Here is a 20685-nt window from a genome sequence, read left to right as displayed (position 1 = left end):
TAGAAATGCGTCTTAAAACATATATTTTTATAAACTTTACGCACTTAACAATTAGCTCAAGAAATATTAATATTTAAATTGTCGAGTTTTAGGTTTCGTCGCAAAATTTTACTCGACCGTCTGCCAAATCATCCCCACCAACACTATAAATTTTTCACTAATCCAGCCAACGCGTGGCGGCGTTATTGCATAAACCGCTATATTGGCCGCATATGAAGTAAGTGTCGCCATTAGCACAATTTAGTTGCTCGCACTGGAGCAAAAGAGCGATTCACTTAAAAGGCAATTAAATTCGCAGCCACGTACTTTGTGGTCGCTTAGCTGTGCAGCCAGTAATGACGGTGTGCTACGAGACCAATGAGACAATCAAGCTCATACACGGGAGCATATTAGGCGCTTAAGGCTAGGCGCATAGTGTGGCAAATAGCAAAGAGACGATGAGGAGGAAAACAAGAACGTAAACAGTAAAGGGTGTGTGAGAGACGCAGTAGGATACATGTAAAGTATGCGTGGTCCAATTAGGACATGCTATGCTTCTGCTTTCGCTGCGGTTTCTCTACTCCCGCTTGTTCCGTGCAGCGCCACCATGCGTCTGGCATACGTCTATGTGCATAATCCACCGAATCGTACATACAAGTATACCTGTACATATATTCCCGGTTATGATTGTATTAGAGGTCGTCACACTTTGAGTGTGCTTCCAACATAACATCGACGTCTGCAGATTAAATTTAAGAAAGTCTGTAGAATATGTCGCAGCATATTCACTCCTCCAGTAGAGTGACTTCTGAAAATCGCAGCCATCACACACACACACACACCAGCACACAGTTTGACAGCGAGTTTATTTTATTTGTCGGCTGCAGTAAACCGGATTTATTGACAGCGCCTGCTGCATCTCCTAAAAAGCAGCTATAAAGTTCTTTTATATGTGTGTAACAGTTTAAGATTTGTGTGTGTGTGTGCGTTTGTGCATTAAATTATCTTGAAGAACGTGTCTCCCTTAATAGCAACGTAACTCATCTTGCACCATGTCGTGCAACTCATTTTCGAAAGACATGTGCCCGCCGCCACTACTCTATAAAGTGTGTGTATGTGTTTGTGTGCCTCAGTGTAGTTTATGGCAGTCACCTTGCATCTTTCTGCAAAGTGTCAATTTCATGATGCATTGATGCAAAATCTCAGGCAGGTGCCACAAGCAGACACCCTTCCAACTGTATCCTCGCCTGCTCGCCTTATAAAGCATTGCTTTCTTCTGAGAAAAGTATCTCTACAACATATTTATTAGACATTCTGGCAAGTTGCCGGCAGCCACATCTGTCTGCATCAATCTGTGTGTTGTTGATGATTTTAATTACATCGTTAATTTTGAACAGATTTTACAGTTTCTAGTTAAGTATTTTTAGTTGATAACATATGGTTATATACTGTGATTTTGACTTTCATTATGCGCCTTGCTATCTAGCAGCTGCTAGTGATTTAAGGTGCTCATTTGTGATGAAATTACATGATAGAACTTGATTTTAGTTAAATAAGCCAAATGAGTATAAAGCGTTTAATTAAACATCTTCAATACTTTAATACAATACTTTAAATCAAGATGAATCAAGGTCCCTAGATAACAAAGTAGTTCAAGTGATTATTGAAAATTTGGACATGTCTTCCGGATTGCTTAAAAATTCGGAACATATTCAATTAAAATGAAACTCCTTAATACATGTGTATATAGATTGCCTTTGTATTTCGGGGTTTGGTAACCCTTTATCGTAAGGTTTGACATTTTGAATGTTTTACATACTCAGAACGTTTTGACTTACGAGGGTTATTTGTGTTGTTTACAGTAACTTAAAATATTCATTTCGAACAAAAATGGAATAAATCGTATTTTCGCACGTTTATTTTTTACAACTTTCGACGTACTAGATTAACCCAGCAAAAGTGTTTCGATGAACTTAAATTAATTTTTGGCAATAAAATTGTTAACGTGAACGATAAAACTCTTATATATATTCATTGCGACCCAAAAGCAGTGGGTATTAAAACCAAGTGGTAAGTTTATATCGACCAAAAAGTGGAGATAAATCATGAAAATTCTCATGTAATTATTTTTTACAACTTTCATGAATGATGAACTTGAATTAATTTTTGGCGATAAAGCTCCATTAAGGACCGGTGTTTATCGATGCTATCGTGTATTCACACTCAGAAGAATTTCGCGAAGGTTGTTCAAAATTAGTTGTAGTTCCGGAATCTATTTATATTGTGCGCAAGATGAAATTAAAATATGTAAAATTGGAATAACACTGGTGACCTTGGTGATTGTGGGGCTCTTGAGGTATAAAAATGAAAAATGGATATTGTTCAACAATATTGAAAGAGTATCAAAAGGTTTTTCAGTTTATAGGGATACAATTATTTTACCTCAATTAGGTAAAACTGATCCGTGCTTTGGATATCTTTCCCGAAATTTCGCGTTCTAAGCAATAAAAACTAAAAGCTGGTAGTTTCATAAACCTTGCAAATCCTCAATTTTTTACGTTGAAATCACCTGGATATCTTTATATTGAGAGCAGCAAGAAAAAAGCGAACGGAGGCCCGAAAGGGTGTGGATATGAACTCCTTCCCTTCAGACGGAGCGAGCGTTATGAACGGATCGCCTCTAATTTCGAGCAGCTATTCGAGGAGATCCTTGTTGAGAGTTTTGATAGTGCAGAATTGATAGAAAAATCTAGAAGATTCGGTTCACTTAATCTCCAGCAAGCGAAAAAATCTAGAATGTTTTTTTTTATCATTCCCCACGTTCATCAGAAGCCCTTAATCTCCAGCAAGAAGGAAAGGAAATCCGGTGGACACCAGGGTTTATCAAAATCAGATCTTTGTTCAATACGATCTGTAAAAACGGCCATAATGTAGACTGGCAATTGCAACAGAGCGGTTCTTACTACATATATATATGAGACTGAGATTTAGAAGGCTAAAATGTCATGTTGGAGAGCCTTCTATGAAAACGTAGAGATGCGAACGCTCACTTTCTTCTAAACCTACCTACTGAAGGGGGATACCGTGGAATGCTTTGAGAAGACTATACAGCTTTATCGAACCTTATGGAAGTGCGTCGTTTTACATGGGCTATGAAATCTTTTGAATCAGTTAAGTCTCCGGGACCCGAAAATATTATATCTACACAGTTTTCGTCTGTAACAAAGGTATCATGCAGTTGGTTGGCTCCCATCTACTTGAAGTGCGTTCGGTTAGGTTACATTCCGGCGGCTTGGAGGTCGGTTGGAGTGGCGCTCTCTCCGAATACCGATAAAAGCGCTCATGTCCTCTGCTAAGGACTTTGGGCCTATCAGTCGCTACTCTTACTTATGGACCCGTACATTAGGGGTTAAATTTCATGGAATGGGCTATTAATTGCTCAGCTTACCTACAGCAAAGGCAGGTCGATCGACGTTGTCTTACACTCGGTAGTGCCATAGTTGCTGAAAGCCTCTATATATAAATACTATACGATGTACCTTTCTTGATATCGAAGCTAATCTCAAGCAACAGAGGTATAAACCAACTGCTGTGCCTTGCTTGCGGGGCATATATTTTTGCAGTTTCTCATGTCAAAATTTATCCGAGCTTTTTGTGTGATTTTTGATTTATTAATTTTTCTGTGAGTCAAATTTTTATCGAACATTTGCGAAAACACTTCAGCAGACACAAAAATTTCCATACCTAAAAAGTAAAAAATTGTGTTTTAAAACAAGTTTCATGCTTATCATCTGCTTCAGATTAGAAACTCTTAAATGCTGCTGCCATGATGAAGCGGAATCTGCCACTTAACGCATGGTTACTTGCACTAAACTTAGCAAAGCGCACTATCTGCCGAGCATGTAGCAAAGAGCTGCTCGATTCCACTTACCTGCACTCACGATCCTCTTTACAATTTTCCGCTACTGAGTGGCAGGACGGCGGCGGATGGTAGTATATGCCATTTGAACCCTGCTGATTACTGTTATCGGCCGGCCTTTGTGCGCACGTTGGATGAAGCTTTTCCTGTGCAATCATGCACATGTCGTGACGATTCGTTGTTTTTCTGTGAAGAGAGAAATCAAGAGAACACGTAAAACACAAGTGCTTATGTATGCGCTCGAGAAGGAAGGAACAAAGTGAGTGGCGGCATGAAATGCTAAAAAAATGTTGCTGCAACACAAACGATGACACACACACACACACTCCGAGTGGGTAATGCGAAACCACGAAGCGTGCACGAGCAGATAGCAGCCATGCTAGGCAATGCGTGCAACATGCACACACAGTCATGTAAGCAATCGAACACGACAGCGAGTCGTGCAGCCTGGCTCTTGGTACACGCAGTGGCTTAGACAAAGGCGCACAGTTGCAAGTAGTTAAGTAGATGTTGCAAGCATGTTGACACACATATACAAGCATATATATATGTAAATATATATGGATAGAAAAGTGCAGGTATGGGTGTGTATATGCGCTGATGGGGGATACTTACTTGCAGAGGCAGAAGGCAATGTCCAAATTCAAATCCTCGTGCGGACCTTTGTAGAAGGCTTGCAGTGATGTCATGCATGCATTGCGATTGCAACGGTGCATTTCACAATGCATCAACATTGGCTGCAGGGACGACGAGCATGACACATCCTCCCGGCAAGTGTCCAACGCTGTGTGGCAGGTACTCTACTCAGTCGTACATTGGAATGTTAACCGGTCGCCGCAAGCCAACGGCCGTCAGCCGGCAGGTAACGGCATTCAAAATCGTCAAATCAGTTGATGCGTCCAAAGTCACGAATGCAACGAGTCAAGCGCAATGCGTGCGTTGCATGTTGTTGTTTTTATTATAGTTACGGGTAGTAGTTGGTTGCATGCGTCATTGAACACGAAGCGACAGTGAGGATGTTCACAGCAGCAGCAGTGTAGCATTTGTTGTTGTTGTTGCATGTTGTCAGTTGCACGCATGAGAAGGCCAGAAATTGCACGTGAAAATCGTAAAATGGCGACCGATGACAGCCGTAATAAAGTTGTAGTGGCACAGTGGCCATTAAGACGAAATGCCAGAAATGCCAGAAACGTCAGCGTTGTGGAAAATGTTTAAAAAGAAAAGCAGAAGAACGTGAAATTTTAAGTACTCAGGAACTGCAGGCAATGGCAGCACTCAAACGAACTGGTTGCACGCATCTTTTACGCAGCAGCAACGCTTGGCAGCAGCAATGAATAATTTGTAGTTGAGTGCATTAGTGTGTGCGCGTGTAGCATTGCTGCTGTTCGCTTGCTGCGTTTAAGCTGCTTGCAACATTGCGTTGCACTCACCTGAAAGTGTTGCTTGATTATTTCCGTTGAGAGGTCCACTTCGACATCCTGACCACCTGTGTTCGAGGAGGCAGTACGCGACATAGAGCAGAGGGTTAAAGAGAAAAGGTGGCGGAAGAGTGTGGTTCCACAAGCGCGTGAAACGTGTCCAAGTGTACAAAATGTGTTTTTTTTTTGTATTTATTTTTTGGTATAATCAGCGAGCGCAGGTGATGTTTATAAGCCGAATTGTTGTTGTTTTTATTTTTGTTGTTGTTTGTAATGATGACGTGTGCACGTCAATATCAAATGCGTTCATTAGCCATAATTGTTATATTGTTATTGTTGTGTATTATTATAGCAATTGTTTTTCGCACAACAGTCGTTTGTTGTTGTGGTTGTTCACATATGCATGTATATGTCAGTATGTATTTATTTTTGATTTCATTGCGCATTGTTATTTGTCGAATTTGTGAGCCAGATATTCACGTTGTTGTTGTATTAATAAGTTTTTTTCATTCATATTGCGCAGTGCGGTTGATGAAGTGATTTTTTGTGTTGTCATTTGTTGGAGAAAAAAGGCAACGAGAACAGAACAATTTAATAAATGAGAACTTTTTCGAGATGCGCTACAGCAATATATGCATATAAAGCCAATAAATATGTATGCCTGTAGTACATAAGTGTTGATAATTTTATTGAAATTATAAATATTGAAATGTGCATGAAGAAAATTGTTGTTTTTACAACAACGCGCGAAATATGCAAAAACCTGACAATGACCTGACTTATGGCTTACAGTCTTTTTATGTTGCAGATATAAGCAACATATCGCATATGTATTTATATGAACAGTTCGATGTACGCTTTACCAATGCACGGAGAAATAAATTCTTTGTAAATCGCGCTTAAAATTAAAATATAAAGGATAAAATAAAAAAGAAATCAATATTAAAGAAACAAAATTTTTTAGAGCTTTTGTGCCTTAAATTTATTTTGGTACACTATTTGATGATCACACGTGTCCTTCAATTTCATTTTTATACCCTGAATGGGGAATACTATGTTTGTCACAAAGTTTGTAACACCCAGAAGGAAAAACCGGAACTCTACAACAAAGCATAAATTTAAATAATCAGCATGACGATCTGAAACGAATAAGTCGTGTTCGTTTGTACGCGAACTAATCCCTTTCTATATTTGCAAATTTTTTTAGATTGGACCACGAAAGCATGTAACCGCCATACACACTGAACGATCAAACTTATGTCCCAGAAAAATAAAAAAAAAATTTTCTTTATGAAATTTGGCACGATGTAGTGTCCAAGAAAATGCTAAATCATCGAAATTAGTTTTTTAATCAGACCACTGACTGATCAAAATCTAAAAAAAAGTAGACAGCTGACATTTTAGGCTAAGTAAAAATGAAGTGCTGCTCGAAAGAACAACTTGTCTTCATTATTAAACAGTACTTCAAAAACAATAAAAGCTTGTCGGCTGCATTTTTCGATCTAACAGAGGATCCAGGTGTGGTTTTCGGAGAACAAATGCACCCACAACTTGTCTCTGGTTAGTTTGGATTTTGAGAGAAATGCAGACTAGTCATGGAAAATTTCGACAAACGAGTGCTTATGCGTATTAAAAGCTGTGAATGTTTGTTGTTCCAGAAATAACCCTATCCTATGTACTTTATGGTTCAATAAAAAATTAAAAGACTAAAAACTGTGTTTTCTATTTAATTCCAATCTTGTGTTAATCTTGGGACATCCTTTGTAAATATGTTCTCAAAATTTTAATGAACTTAGAAAGAAATCCAAAAATAACATTTTTTAAGCGGGCACAATTGGTATGTCATTTCCTCAATATGGGACAGCCATGTCGTATACGTAACTTTACAGTTGTTCTATTGAGAGTGGTAAAATATTTCAATGGAGAAACAAGGAGTTTTGTTATGTAATTAAAAATAAATAATACTCCACGCAGACAAAATGTATGTATATAGCTAATATTTTGAAGAGTTTTATCATTTTTTATCGAACAATCTGGCTAATTTTTTCATAAAATACAAAAAATAACCCACTAAATATCCGAGAACCGATTCAAAACAGTTTTTTTAATTTCATGTACCTATTATCTCATAGTAGCAGCAGTAAAAGGGGCAGTTTTGAATTGTTTAAGGAGTAATGTGTACATTCTTTTCCATCAGAGAGAGGAGATTTCAACGAAGAAAAATTGTACTGAATTTTGAAAAAGAAGTGAAATTAAGACGGTAGAAGTTTTGATCGCATGTTAAGGTCTTTTCGATTTTAAGTCGAAATTACGTTTCCATCTTAATATTTTAAATCAAAAAACAGTGTTTCTGAGTTATAAAAAAGTAAGCTTACACCAAATTTAGTTAAAGAAACTAATTTTTTGTACAAGATAAAAATAAAAAAACCCAAAAACTTGGTTTTTTGAATTTTTTACATAAATTTTAAGGTTATGTGAAAAAAGTTGATACATATCTTAACATTACCTACAACAATGTAATATAACATTTTTCTATAGAACTTCTTGTTATACCGGAAATCAAGAGAAACCGGTTAAAATCCTTAAAAAGTCAAATACGCCCCTCGACCTCCTTCAACTTCCTCCGAACTCAGCACACTCGTAAATTATTTTTCATTAAAGTTTTCTATTTTACCTCTCATTTCCAATGAGTTACATCCCACTATAATTTTTTTGTTTTCAAAAGTTTTCTACGCTGGTCAAAATAAAATAGTTTTGAGGAAGAAACGATTTTCATTAAAGGAAGTAAAGAAGACAATTTTTATTATAAATGACACTAAAACTCAACATTTTAAAAATTTAATAATTTTATATACTATATATGTATGTACATTTTGTTAAATTTTATTATCGACATTCTTTATTATTCTAATTTTTCTTCACATATATTCGACGCTACGTGGCATAGATACATAAAGGGGTTACATGGGTTTACGGGTTTCAAAAAATCGAGTTTTCAGGTGAACCTAATGAAATCAATTACCATTATTAATCTTGGGAGACCCTCACACAAATTTTGTTAGTTTGTGATTTAATGTAGTTTATTTTAAAAAATGATCATAATTAACGTGATATATTATGATTTAGCTTAACTTAACTTCACATAAGAGAAATGCTCTTTATCGCTTGCTTTTTCCGACCGGTTTTTGAAAGCAGTAAATATAAAAAAATAATTACTAATACCTGTGTTTACGGAATTATTTTCTTTAAAAAATGGGAAAGCTAATGGAATGTTGTCGCGCGTTTGTATTAACCACAACGGCATGCAAACATGTTTCAAAATATCTTACTACACGCAAATATTTATACAAAATGTATGAGTATTTGAGCACAAATAGCCGCCAAACATAATAAATCTTATATGTAAATATATAAATATAAATATATATAAACATAAATAAAAAAAGTCGCAACTACAGCTCCACACAGCGACGGCTAATTATAGCATTTATCGGATTTTGCGGTCAAACATATTTGCGTTATTGAAATTTGAAAGCCGCACTGCATATTTTAATATGACGGCAATTGAAAAATCATTTGCGACTGTTGCCACGAAAATTAAAAAAGCAACAATAATAATAAAATAATGCACAAAAAGACACACGCGGCAATTTAAAATCGCTTATTAACCCTTGACGTGCGAGGCGTTAAGTGGCATTAAATGGTGAGGTAATCGCCCAATTGGCCACGTCAAATAACGCAATAACTGTCACTTTTTATATGTGTGCAAAATAAATAAAAACTGTGCACGTATTCGTTAAAGTATTAAGTGGTTGGTAATTAAGTGGCATATAATTCACCGTTATTGGATAAATGATATCGGTAACGAAGAATTATGACATTTAAGTTAGGCGATAAATATCGCTTATTCACGAATTATGTTGTTATTATTTGTGTTATATGATATAATAATTGTTTTATGAGTAAATTAATTACTTTTCTAATAAATCTAATAAATTGTATTAAATTGCTTTGTTCTGAATTGAATTCGAGAAGAATATAAATTATATCTCTATTAATTTTGACATTTTTTAAGGCAAACAACAAATATACATATCGTCACCTATGTGCTATATGTTGCATATCGTAGCATAAAAATCACTTTTCATAAGTTTACAAGCGAAGCAAAAACTATATAATAAAAACCACTCATATTGAAATGTAATTAGAGTTTTGCTTATAAAATGGTTATATATTGGTTATTATATCTGTTAGCGATTTTCGATTTTTTTTTATGATACGTTGTTTTGCATTTTAGGCATACCGTCCCCTTCGCTTTATAGTTTATATAAAATATTTTTTCCGAATATACCAGTATTTATTTATTTATTTATTTTATTTCAAAAGATTATACGAGCGTTGCTAAATACATTTTGGGATTAGATAACAAAAACAAATAGGGATCCAAAGTGAACCAGTTTTTTTTTGCCGAGGTGAATATTTTGAGCAACTGTAAGCAACACGAATAGCACAGGAATGTAAAAACGTTCTAAGTAAGTTAAACATCCAAAATCTCAAACTTTATGATAAAGCTGTCAGTTGTCAGATTGCGACACTATTAGACGCAAATGAGCGGCCTGTGGTTTCTAAATACTTTTTTCATCAAATTTTCCCAGAACCCTTGTTATTGTTATTGGTAGAATGGCAAAGTTATTTATAGAATAAAATTGTTGTACGATGAAGAGATCTCTCTATTTCCTCTATTGTTGTAGTACAATCTAAAGGCAAACATATTTCGAAAAAAGTAGTAAAGAAACCTCTGTTAATGACGATAACTTCGAAAAAGGTAAAAGTAGATGTGCCGTAGATCGTTGTCCTGACACCAGAGCAGTGGCAACATCCCAAACATCAACAACATCTCAAATATTCTGAAACTTTTGCAAAAAATAAGTTGAGTAGAAGTTGCCAAAGAGATGCTTGACAACGTTTCTGAAGGAACTATATGCATCAAATGCATCACGGGTGCCTAAACTGTGCAACAATCTAGCCAGTAGCTCGCCAAAAATGAATGGACGGAAAACTGTATCGCAATTTTAGCATGCCCTAAATGCCTCAAAGAGAGCCTATTTGGTAGGCGATAATTAGGATAAAAACCTTCATTACGGTGTTTTTGTCAGTCCGGGTCATATTTGATCAGACAGAACTTTTAATCATATGCAACTTTTTAAACACCATACATACTTTAAACATATATGTAAGTCTACATTTATGTTTTTATGTATTTTTAACTCCAAAACCTAAATAGTGCCCGACAAAAGGCCATGTGAACCTATTTGAAATTTCACAAAAAAGAATTGGGCACTATTATACGCTATTTTGTGCCAACAAAAATGCATCGTAATCCCCAAATTACGCGCAATTAATACTTAAAAGTCTCCTAACAAGCGCTTAAAATCCAAATTAGTGCGCATAATGAACTAAATGTTTAGGTATGCTTCTGTTTGTGTTTGCGTCTGTGTGTTCGCATTAGTAAATTGCCCAACTGGCATATTTCACCATTTTAATTATTCAACTATGCATGTGTATAAATTATTTGTTTGCAAGTAAATTATACAGTAAATTTAATTAAAAGTCCAAATAAATACCTATGCGTGTGCGTTGCGCTAGTTTTTTCCATTGTTATTCTTGTTGTTTTAGCATTTTATAGCATTTTCAACTCATTTGTTTCGACAAACCACATTTTAAATGAGCAAGCTTACCATGTGATCATTTGGTCAGCGCATAACACACACACACACACACACATACATATATGCATCTGAGCTGTTTATCAGGCTGCTGCTACGCCATTTCCACACACGCATATGGTGATAAAGTAGGGTTGGGGACGTTGAGCATTTTTTGCAACACTTTTCAGCCCGTGACGCCCTTGCCCAGGCTTGCCATCGGGCTGGGGCATTTGATTAATAGTATTTTAAATGCGTTGCCACTTTGAAATAACTGTAAACGAAAAAATGGTTGACAGGGCATGCAGCAGCATTTCATGGCATTCCAAAGGCATCGGCGAGCCTAGTTTTGGTGCGTCGGTGTGAGTTGACGCTGGCAACTGAAAAAATCTGCTACAACACATGTTTGTATATGTGAGTTGTGTGTGTATGTTATATGCATCTTGTATGTGTGTATGTATTTACGTGAATTATTGCTTGTCATTGGGCGCTAGAAGAATTCATTGACAAAAATTAAATTTATTCGTTTTCATTTTCATTTCATTGCATTTCAAGTGAGTGGTAATCCAATTAAATCGCATTAGTAATTTAGTGGCGTATAATAAATTCAGTGAATTGTTACTGCGTTACACTTATTTGCATTTGCATTTAAATTTATTTCGAGAAAAAATGTGAAACATAAGTGATTGTACATGCGTGTTAACACATTTTATAGTCAAATAAACACTTCACGTTGTTTTTATTGTTTTTTATGTTGCGTTTTTTAAGTTCCGTACCTAGACGCAAATATACATATATGCGCGTGAATATATGCATTACCGCAAGAATATAGGGTGCAATATCCCTAACTCACTGAATATTTAGTGCATTTTTGCACAGCGTTAGAGTCAGCGTCTATGAGATCCATAATGAAATCGTTTTTATCAAAAGGGGCCTTATTTGATCTGGAGGCTAATTGTCTTCTTACAGTTTTCATGTTTTGTTATATTATATCAAATGGTGAATAATGAAGAAATTAGCTGTCATGTCAATTGGATATTTCAAGATATCTGCGATTTGGTGATAAAACACTCGTAAAGCTCAACTAACTACGGCAACGTTCTTCGCATTAATCTCTGAACCATTTTAAAACTATCACGATTTAATAAAAAATTGAGCTTATGGTTCCACTGATATTGGCCCTCTCAAGCCAGACTATTGTATAGTGCTTGACTAAATTTTGAATATACCATTACTCTCCGTAAAGTATCACTAAAATGTGCCTAATTGAGCTATCGAAAAAACGAAGATACTGGAAAAAGTTGATTAAGGGTTATGACCACTATAGACTATTAATTTTTACGCTTAAACGATGCTTTATATTCATAAACATAAATTTGAAGTTGACTTGTAGCGAGAAATTTTTTTTCTACAAAGAAAACATATATAGTAAGCCCACCTTCTCCTCAGCAATTTATATATGTGAAACTTTAAGCGGGTCCCTTGTGATGATTGCAAAAAATTGTTTTTTTCTCTACATAAATCCAATCTAGAGTATTTATTGAAAGTGCTGGTAAAGAAATTTTTCGAAATTGAATGTAGTTGGATATTTACAGGAGTGAAAAAGTAAGGTCTTGTGAGTATATCTCCAACACACCTGCATTTGAAAACGTATTATTCTCGAAACTACATTTTTTCAACTGACGATTTCAACGAAATCTGACGTAAAACGGTTGCATTGATTGTTATGAAGTTTTAATGGTAGTTTGATCCCACATGTGGCGAAAAAAATGCTTCATGAAAATCGTTTGAGTTGTTCTCGAGAAATCTTGCCGACTTCAAAAACACAGTCTCGAGGAAAACGCTTTTAAAGACGGTGCACTGTTCTCAAGGCGCATTAGTTCTCAGGGCTGTGTCTCCGAAACCATTACTCCGATCAACTTCTAAATATTCCAGAGTTATTGTAGAATTTAATAATACAAAAATAAAAATCAAATTTTCAAATCCGTAAACCCATGTAACTGCTTAAAGAACAACCGTCACACGAGATGATCCCTAAACAGGTTTCTCTCAAAACTATTTTTTCGAATTGGCGGAGTCAAATAACTTTTAAACCATTTATTCAATCGACTTCAAATTTTGAGTTTATCCTTAAAGCTGGATTTTGCATAGAAGTACATAGGGAAATTTCGGTAGAATCTAAACTTTCCATCCAGTTATTTGAAAGGAGTTTATTATGAAAGTATTGACTAATAATTGTATTTTTCCTTTCAAATGCCTATAATTTTTGAAAAAATCAGTATATTTTATACACACTTCCAGGGATATTCTCATGGATATTAACAAAAGTTTTAGTTTTTTTTTTATTTTATTCCGAAACAACAATTGTGAGTGCAGAGTTTTCCGTAGCGGAGCACTTAAAAAAGAAAAATAATCAAAAAAATAAATTGGTTTATTATGGTCAACCAAATTAACTGAAAAATACTTTTATTCAGTTTCAGGTTTAAGTCAGATAAGTGTTTTATGATTTTTGTGTATAAATGGCTATAACTTGAAAAGAACAATTAATGAATCTGCACATGATTTTATACTTGTACAGCGGCTATACCATTAAGTTTTATGACTGAAACTTCCGAATATACGCGTAAGGAAGAAAGCTAAGTATAAAAAAAAATATCTCTAGCTTTCATTATTATGTAACATATTCCTTGTGTTCTTAATGAAATTTATTAGTTGTAATTTTAAATAAAATAAAAAGTAAAGTAAAAGGGATCAGTGTGACATACTCTTCAAGAACGAATACGATATAAGAATTGTAAATGTGCAATCCGCACCTGTAGCTCTCTTCCTTTTTAACTTTCAATACTCTTCTATATTTTTTATGATTAGGTAGACTATTTTGGCATTTTGACTTTCATAAAACAAGGTTCTCTTTCAACCTTTGAAGTCTCGGACTATAAAAACGAAAATTATAGATATTTTTATGGAATAATTCCATTGGATTTTTAAATGTCAAATGAAAGAAAAATGTTAAACTTAAATTCCTAATATTCCTAATATTTTTTTAATATTCAATTCCGTTTGTTTCCTGTTTTTTTCACATAGTAAAGCGTACATCCTGTTCATGTTTAATCACGTGGAAAACCGTTAACGCTTATAAAACGTGGGCAGCGTTCTCCTTAGCCTTAACCTACTTATTTAATAATATTGTATATATGAATGTAATTAGAATAAATAAAACAAAAAATTGAAAAAAATTCAAAATATAACCTCAATTTATAAAAAAAAAAGAAATAAATTAATAAAAAAAAAGTTTATTATAATTATTATTTAAGGGTTTCTTGGGAATATAGAAAATAAATAAAAATAATTTAAAATTTTTCATAATTATTTTTTATATGGTTTCTTGGGAATATAGTTGCACACCATTTTTCTAGAAGCACTACAAGGTTTTCGCTAGAGGTTCTAACACCGGTATAGGCTTTATTATAAGGTAGTTTTTAGTTGAATATATTGAGTTTGTAAGGCACAACGATTTATAATACCTTTCTCGGGTTACCAAAATTACGTTTATGTACTGATTCTATTATCAAACATTTAAAAACATTAAAACTGAGAAAGCGAGTTCTCTTCTAAGCTTTCACTATACAAAAATATGCATTAGCTTCTAACAAAACAAAAAAATTGTGTCAGACTACGTCAAAAAAATTATTTATTCTTATACCCATATTCGAAACGCTTTAAAACAGTTATTAGTCGCGCTTTCTTAAAGCTAAAAATACTGGCTATATTCTTAAGTTTTATGTATATTAGTGATAATAGTATTATACAAAGTAGAGATTGGATTATGTGTTTATTTCAATTGAATAGCATCCGAAACTACCTGACAGATTTGAAAAATTCATTCAACGTTGGGAAGCTGTACTCTCACTGGTAAACATAGGCTATTCATTTACATAAATTTTCAAAAAAGGTAGCGCTCTTTACTAAAACGTCAATAATACATATAACTCAATGTGTAGAAAAATTCCTTACTTATACTGCGTGCTCTGCGAACACCATTGATTATAGGAGATTAATGTACTACAACATTGCAGAGCATATAAATATCTTGTTCTATCTTATCTAATATTAGACGAATTGCAACATCTAAGTTTTAGAAAAAAAGACGCTTAGGGACCCAACATAACATGCGATGCAGGCGTCGTTAGGCCATGGGGGAGTCAATGCCAGGAAATAAAGTGCAGCACGTCTCACTCGCATAGTTGGCTCTCTACGAAGCGATCGATCTAAACTTACGGTGGTTCAGTTTTATCAAAAACACAAGCCTTCGAGTAGCACAAATTCTACACAGATGATCAAAACATCGTTGAAAATAAGCCTCGTTAGGACGACCTTCAACTGATGAATTTATGATGATGAATTTATTAGAAAAGTGAAGAATATGGTGCTTGAAAATTGTCAAGCAAGTGTTAGAGAGATGGCAAGAGAGCTCGACATCACTCGCGAGTCCATTCGAATGATTTTGTTGGATATTTAAGTTATGAAACGCGTTCTTTCTTGACTCGTCCAAATGAAGTTGATTTTTTTTAGAAAGAGTACTGTAAACAGGTCTCTTTGGACATGCTTAATCATGCAAATTCTGATCCCGCATTCATGGACAGCATTTTTACCGCCGATAACACATAGGTTTATGAGTCTGATATGCGAACAAGTCAACAATCATCGGAATTGAGGGGAAAAACGACCTGAAACCAAAAAACCTGCACCAAATCCGCTCAAAATCATGGTAATTTTTCTACTATATATTCGCGATTTGGTGCATCATGAATTTGTTCCGGAAGATAGACAGTCAATAAGGAATTCTATTTGATCGTATTGAGGCGTTTGCATAAGAACATTCGTCGAAAATGACATGATTGTGGAAGACTAATTCATGGGTTTTACACGATGATAGTGCATAATCGCATCGAATTTCGATTGTGACCGAATTTAAAGCCAATTTAAAGCCAGAAACGCAATGAAAACCAGAGATCAACTGCCGTAATCACCAGATTTGATAGAAATTGTCGCTCTATCGAACCCGCTTTCAGTCGATCGCGAGATAAAACAAACTTCGCTGAAGGATTTGAAGGCCATCCCAAAAAGTGCTTATGATAAGTGTGTCGAGAACAGGAAAATTCCTTGGCATAAGTGTATTACATCTGATGAGGATTACTTTGAAGGCTACAAAATAAATATTGATGAATAATTAAATATTTTCCATTTTATTTACAATTTCCGGGTACTTTTTTGTCACAATATATAAGGTATATCGTACAAATATTTTTTAATTTTGTTAGTTTGGTCTGAACTTCAGTTTTTTACTTTTGAGATTTCATATGAACATATTTAAGCCGTTAAGAAAATGATTGGTGGGTACTAAATTTGTGTCAGTCGTGGGTTTGAGTATCAAATAATATATTCGCTTAAGTTTTTCATGTTATTAAATAATGATAAAGTATAAATATATATTAAGTGCGTTACCCTGTCGTTGAAAAGACTTTAAAAATTTTCTATAAAGAATATTGAGTCGATTTTGTCGTACTTTCTGTACTCAGATACTAAACCCAAAGTTATGATGTATATATATACATATTTTTAATAATAGTTTTTTATTTGTTATTGCTTTTTATTTTGTACAGCAGCCGCCAGAAACTAGAACCTTCTGCTAACTGCGCCGTGAGTAAACACCATTAAAAGAAAAATATATCATAAATCAAAAATAAGCACGCAAAATAAACAACACACACACGCACATAATTGAGGGAGGGAAAGCAAAAAGGCAAGGACCAAAATTAAGCTGGTTTACATTTTTTGCAGTGAAAACCAATCATGGCGAGGGGGGTAAAATTAAAATTTCAATTAATTTAAACGAGAAGAATTGAAGGCGATGAAAATGCAGCAAATGACAAAAACTTGTTGAACTCCTTGTTTGTATGTAAAAGTATGTGTGTATGCACCAATGTTCGATGTGGCAATTATGTAAAGTATGAAAACATGTATTTGCTATGTACACACATGAGAAACGGCGCCTGTTGAGGCAGCTGTATGGAGCTAAATAAAACACTAGTAGTGACGCAGCGGCACCAAAAATCAAATCAAATGTAACGAAACTAAAATATTGAATGGTTGTTATGTATTTGGCATAAAAGTGATTGATTTGAGTTTGAATTGTTGTTGTTGCAACATTGATTGCGTTAATTGTATGAAACATGAGACGTTTGCTGGTTTGGTATGTAACAAATACATATGTAAGTATGTAAATAATTTTTTTTTTTTTTTTTTTGTTGAACAAATGAACATAATAATGAACGTAACGGAGTTGCAATGAAATTTTGAAAAATATTATTGGAATTCCCATTTCATAGTTTGTATATTAAAATATTTATATAGATATATATGTAGTATATAAATTTTGTTTTAGCAATTTATGTTTGTTGCTGTAAAACAGGTGCGTAGAATAAAAAATTTGTAAGAGTGCGGAAAAAATTGAATTCTTTTATGTAACAAAATTCGAAAATTGGAAAAATTGTATTTTCATTTTTTTGTTAATTAGTTTTTGCTATTTAATACAAAAATGTTGTTGGTTTTTGTTTTTTTTTTCATTTTAGTTAAAGTTTATAAATAGTTTTAATAATGAACAGGAAGAAATTTGTAAATGTAATCGAAATCGAAACAAATTGACTTGTGTGAAAAAATGTAAAACTTTACAAAAACAAAAAAAAAAAACAAAGTGACAAAGCGCTCAAATTTTCGTTGCGAGCATTTTCGCAAGTTTTCAAATTTTCCAGTTTGCTAATTTTTCAGCTAATTCTGTATGCGCTAGTTTTTCAGTGTTGATTGCTTGATTAGTCGACATTTGGAGTAGTTTTGTGGGCTACAGCCATTTTCGGCTTGCTTGTTGTTGTTTTTGAGTATTTGCTGTTGCGTTTTGTTATAATGATTTGCATATTTCTCACAACACAAAATAGTACTGTTCGAGTATTGCGTGGACATGGTGGCCATTGGTCACATAAGAAGCGTTGGCGTAAAGTAAAATTATTTGGAAAAATCGTAAATAAGTTGAAAGTAAAAAAATTAAAAAAAAAAAATATTCAAAAAATATTTTTAAAGCAACATTTAAAAGAAATATTAAAAAAATATACATATACATATATTTTTTTGAAAAAAAAAAATTAAAAAATGTAAAAAATTAAGAATAAAGAGACTTTGTGAATTAAACACTTTGTACATTGCATAGTAACACAAATTCATTTTTTAATTATTTTATTTTTTTAATTTTTCATTAAATGGCGCCGCCACTCTTCTACGCTGCTTCTTTTAACCATATATGTACTCGCACCTATTATAATGCTATAGTGCTAAACTAAGCTTACAGGCTTACAATCGCACACACATACACACACACACATACACACATTAATGGCACAACAAAGCAAGCGTTTTCGCTAATAATTCACTCCAGCTAAACTCTAATCGCTTACTGCCCTACTTTGGCTATTATATTTCGATTTTTGTTGCATACTCTATGGCGCACATTTTCGTTTCTCTTCTCTCTTTACTTCTTACCACGCACTGTTACGCTATTTCATACTTTTTGTTTGCTTTGTTTTGGTAAGTTAAACATTTACACATACTTTGATAGTAAACGCCGCCACCGCTATGACTGTGACCGTGTGCGCCGCCGCTGCTGTGTCCATTGCCCGATTCGTAGCCGTACGAGTTGCCGGTGTCGATGACATCCAGTGCGCTGGACTCGTGCCCGGCGGTCGCTGTGTGCCGCGGCTGGAAGTCGCTCACATTGAACGGGTACAAGAGTATGCCGTGCAGCGTGTGCAGTGAGGTGGACACCGTGCCCGGGTAGTGGGTGCTCGTCGCTGATGCTATGAGCGGCGTATCAATGAGCGCCAAATTATCTTCGAACATTTTCAGATGCAATTTATCGTCCATGCCCATTATTCTGACTGCAATGTATGAATGTAAGGAAGGAAGGAAGGAATGGTTCAAGTTGAGTTTTTAGTTCTTTTTTGCTTTTAATTATTATCAGTTTTTTTTTGTTTTTGTTTTTTGGTTGTAATTAAACTTTGCTGTTTGTAACTAATTGCTGTGGTGTTTTGTAAGTTAAAGTTGCTTTAAATTCTTTTCTTAGTTTGTTTTTTTATATGAAAATAAAATGTAGTAGAATTTACATTGCACTATTTGCCACTCAATATTCATATTGCTATGAATTTATAATTTGCGTTTGCTTGCTGTTTCTACACATTGATGGCGTCTACTGTTTATTTGGCAACGTGTTTCTGTTAATTGCTTGCAGAATTTGTTTTGCTACCTTGCTGTCTAACGTTTCGCTCTACAAATTGTTGTTTCTCTGATTTGTTTTTGTAACAGTTTTTGTTTGGAAACTCAATTACTTTGCTTTTGTATCCACTTTTTACTTAATTACAATAGAAAATGAAACGAAAAAAATGTACAACACTTATTTGAGAAGGTGCAGGAGCGGCAAGTAATGGTGATAAAGACTTAAGGTGCATTTAAGACACAAAAGATTTAAAACAAAACGAACTATGTGAAAGTTATTTAAGTTTTTTCTGGCAACTATGTGTAGCAATGAGAATATACATACATACATATGTTTTGCAATGCTGAAACTCACCTGTCTGGTTTTAGAAAAAATATTCAAATGATTGTGATATGTATGTAAATATTATATAATATAAAAATATATATTTTATAGAAGCTAAATACTTTTTATCATAAAAATAATTTCACTTTTCTTAAACCGGCAACTATATCGAAATGTTATTCATACGTCATGTAGCACCAAGTAATTATGTATATCTATGTTACTGTTGACTCTATAAGCCTAAGTAGGCGTTATTGATTTGGAGTCTTATATATAAATTTTATACTTCTTCAAAATTATATTACTTCATTACATAAAAAATTGTATTAGTTAATAATAATCAATAATAACCCATACATATCTGCTACTAATACTATATTCTATTTCAATTTTTTTATTTTATTTTATTTTGTTTTATTTTATTTTTTTTTTGATTTTCTTTTATTTTATATTATCTTTTCGTAGCATTTTTTAATTTTGTGTTTTAATTCTTTTTGATCCATTACAATTTGTATATAATGTGAATGCTCGGGTGAAATAACTTTCATAAGACTTCAGTAAAACAAAAATCTGCATGGAATGTTGAGACTTAAAAAATTGAGGCAATTACCAGTATTCGTAGTAGAGAAATAATCTGTAACAATTAGCACTTATTGAAATGACTAAAATTTAACTTGAACTAGAAATATATATCGTCACCCGAATCATCACGTAAATTGCAAAAAAACGTAACGTCATTTTTCGTAAGTTTACAGTCGAAGGAAAAACACTCAAATTGAAAAAAAAATGTGTTTTGCTTACAAAATGGTTATACTATATATTGGTTATATCTGAAAATTTTATGCTACATATAAAAAGATTTTGTGCTCATGATAGTATATTTGGTATGTCCGGATCGATTCTGGATAAATAGGAGTTTAGTCTGCTACAGTACCTAGATCGAAGCTGCGCATGGATCACTCTCGATTATATCGCGATGTTTAAAATAGATTGAGATAACTCTCAACTCTCTCTCTCTCC

The 20685-nt window shown here is 34.0% G+C and overlaps 1 protein-coding gene across 5 annotated transcripts in view; it reads right to left on the bottom strand.

Annotated features, from left to right (window-relative positions):
• LOC126767522 (uncharacterized) overlaps window positions 1-20685 on the bottom strand; it is a 617976-nt gene that overhangs the window by 34844 nt on the left and 562447 nt on the right. For 4 of the 5 annotated variants that reach the window (XM_050485002.1, XM_050485009.1, XM_050484998.1 and 1 more), the window contains 4 exons: window positions 18680-19006; window positions 5329-5384; window positions 4514-4698; window positions 3911-4084 (listed from right to left, as the gene is read on the bottom strand). In XM_050485002.1, the coding sequence (XP_050340959.1) occupies window positions 3911-4084; window positions 4514-4698; window positions 5329-5384; window positions 18680-19006 (742 nt within the window). The remainder of the gene's footprint in view (window positions 1-3910; window positions 4085-4513; window positions 4699-5328; window positions 5385-18679; window positions 19007-20685) is intronic. The other variant, XM_050485019.1, reaches the window with a different exon arrangement.

The sequence above is a fragment of the Bactrocera neohumeralis genome, chromosome 2 (assembly GCF_024586455.1).
Source record: "Bactrocera neohumeralis isolate Rockhampton chromosome 2, APGP_CSIRO_Bneo_wtdbg2-racon-allhic-juicebox.fasta_v2, whole genome shotgun sequence".
NCBI lineage: Eukaryota > Metazoa > Arthropoda > Insecta > Diptera > Tephritidae > Bactrocera > Bactrocera neohumeralis.
Note: the sequence above shows the minus strand (reverse complement) of the source record. Positions and strands in the feature narration are given on the sequence as shown.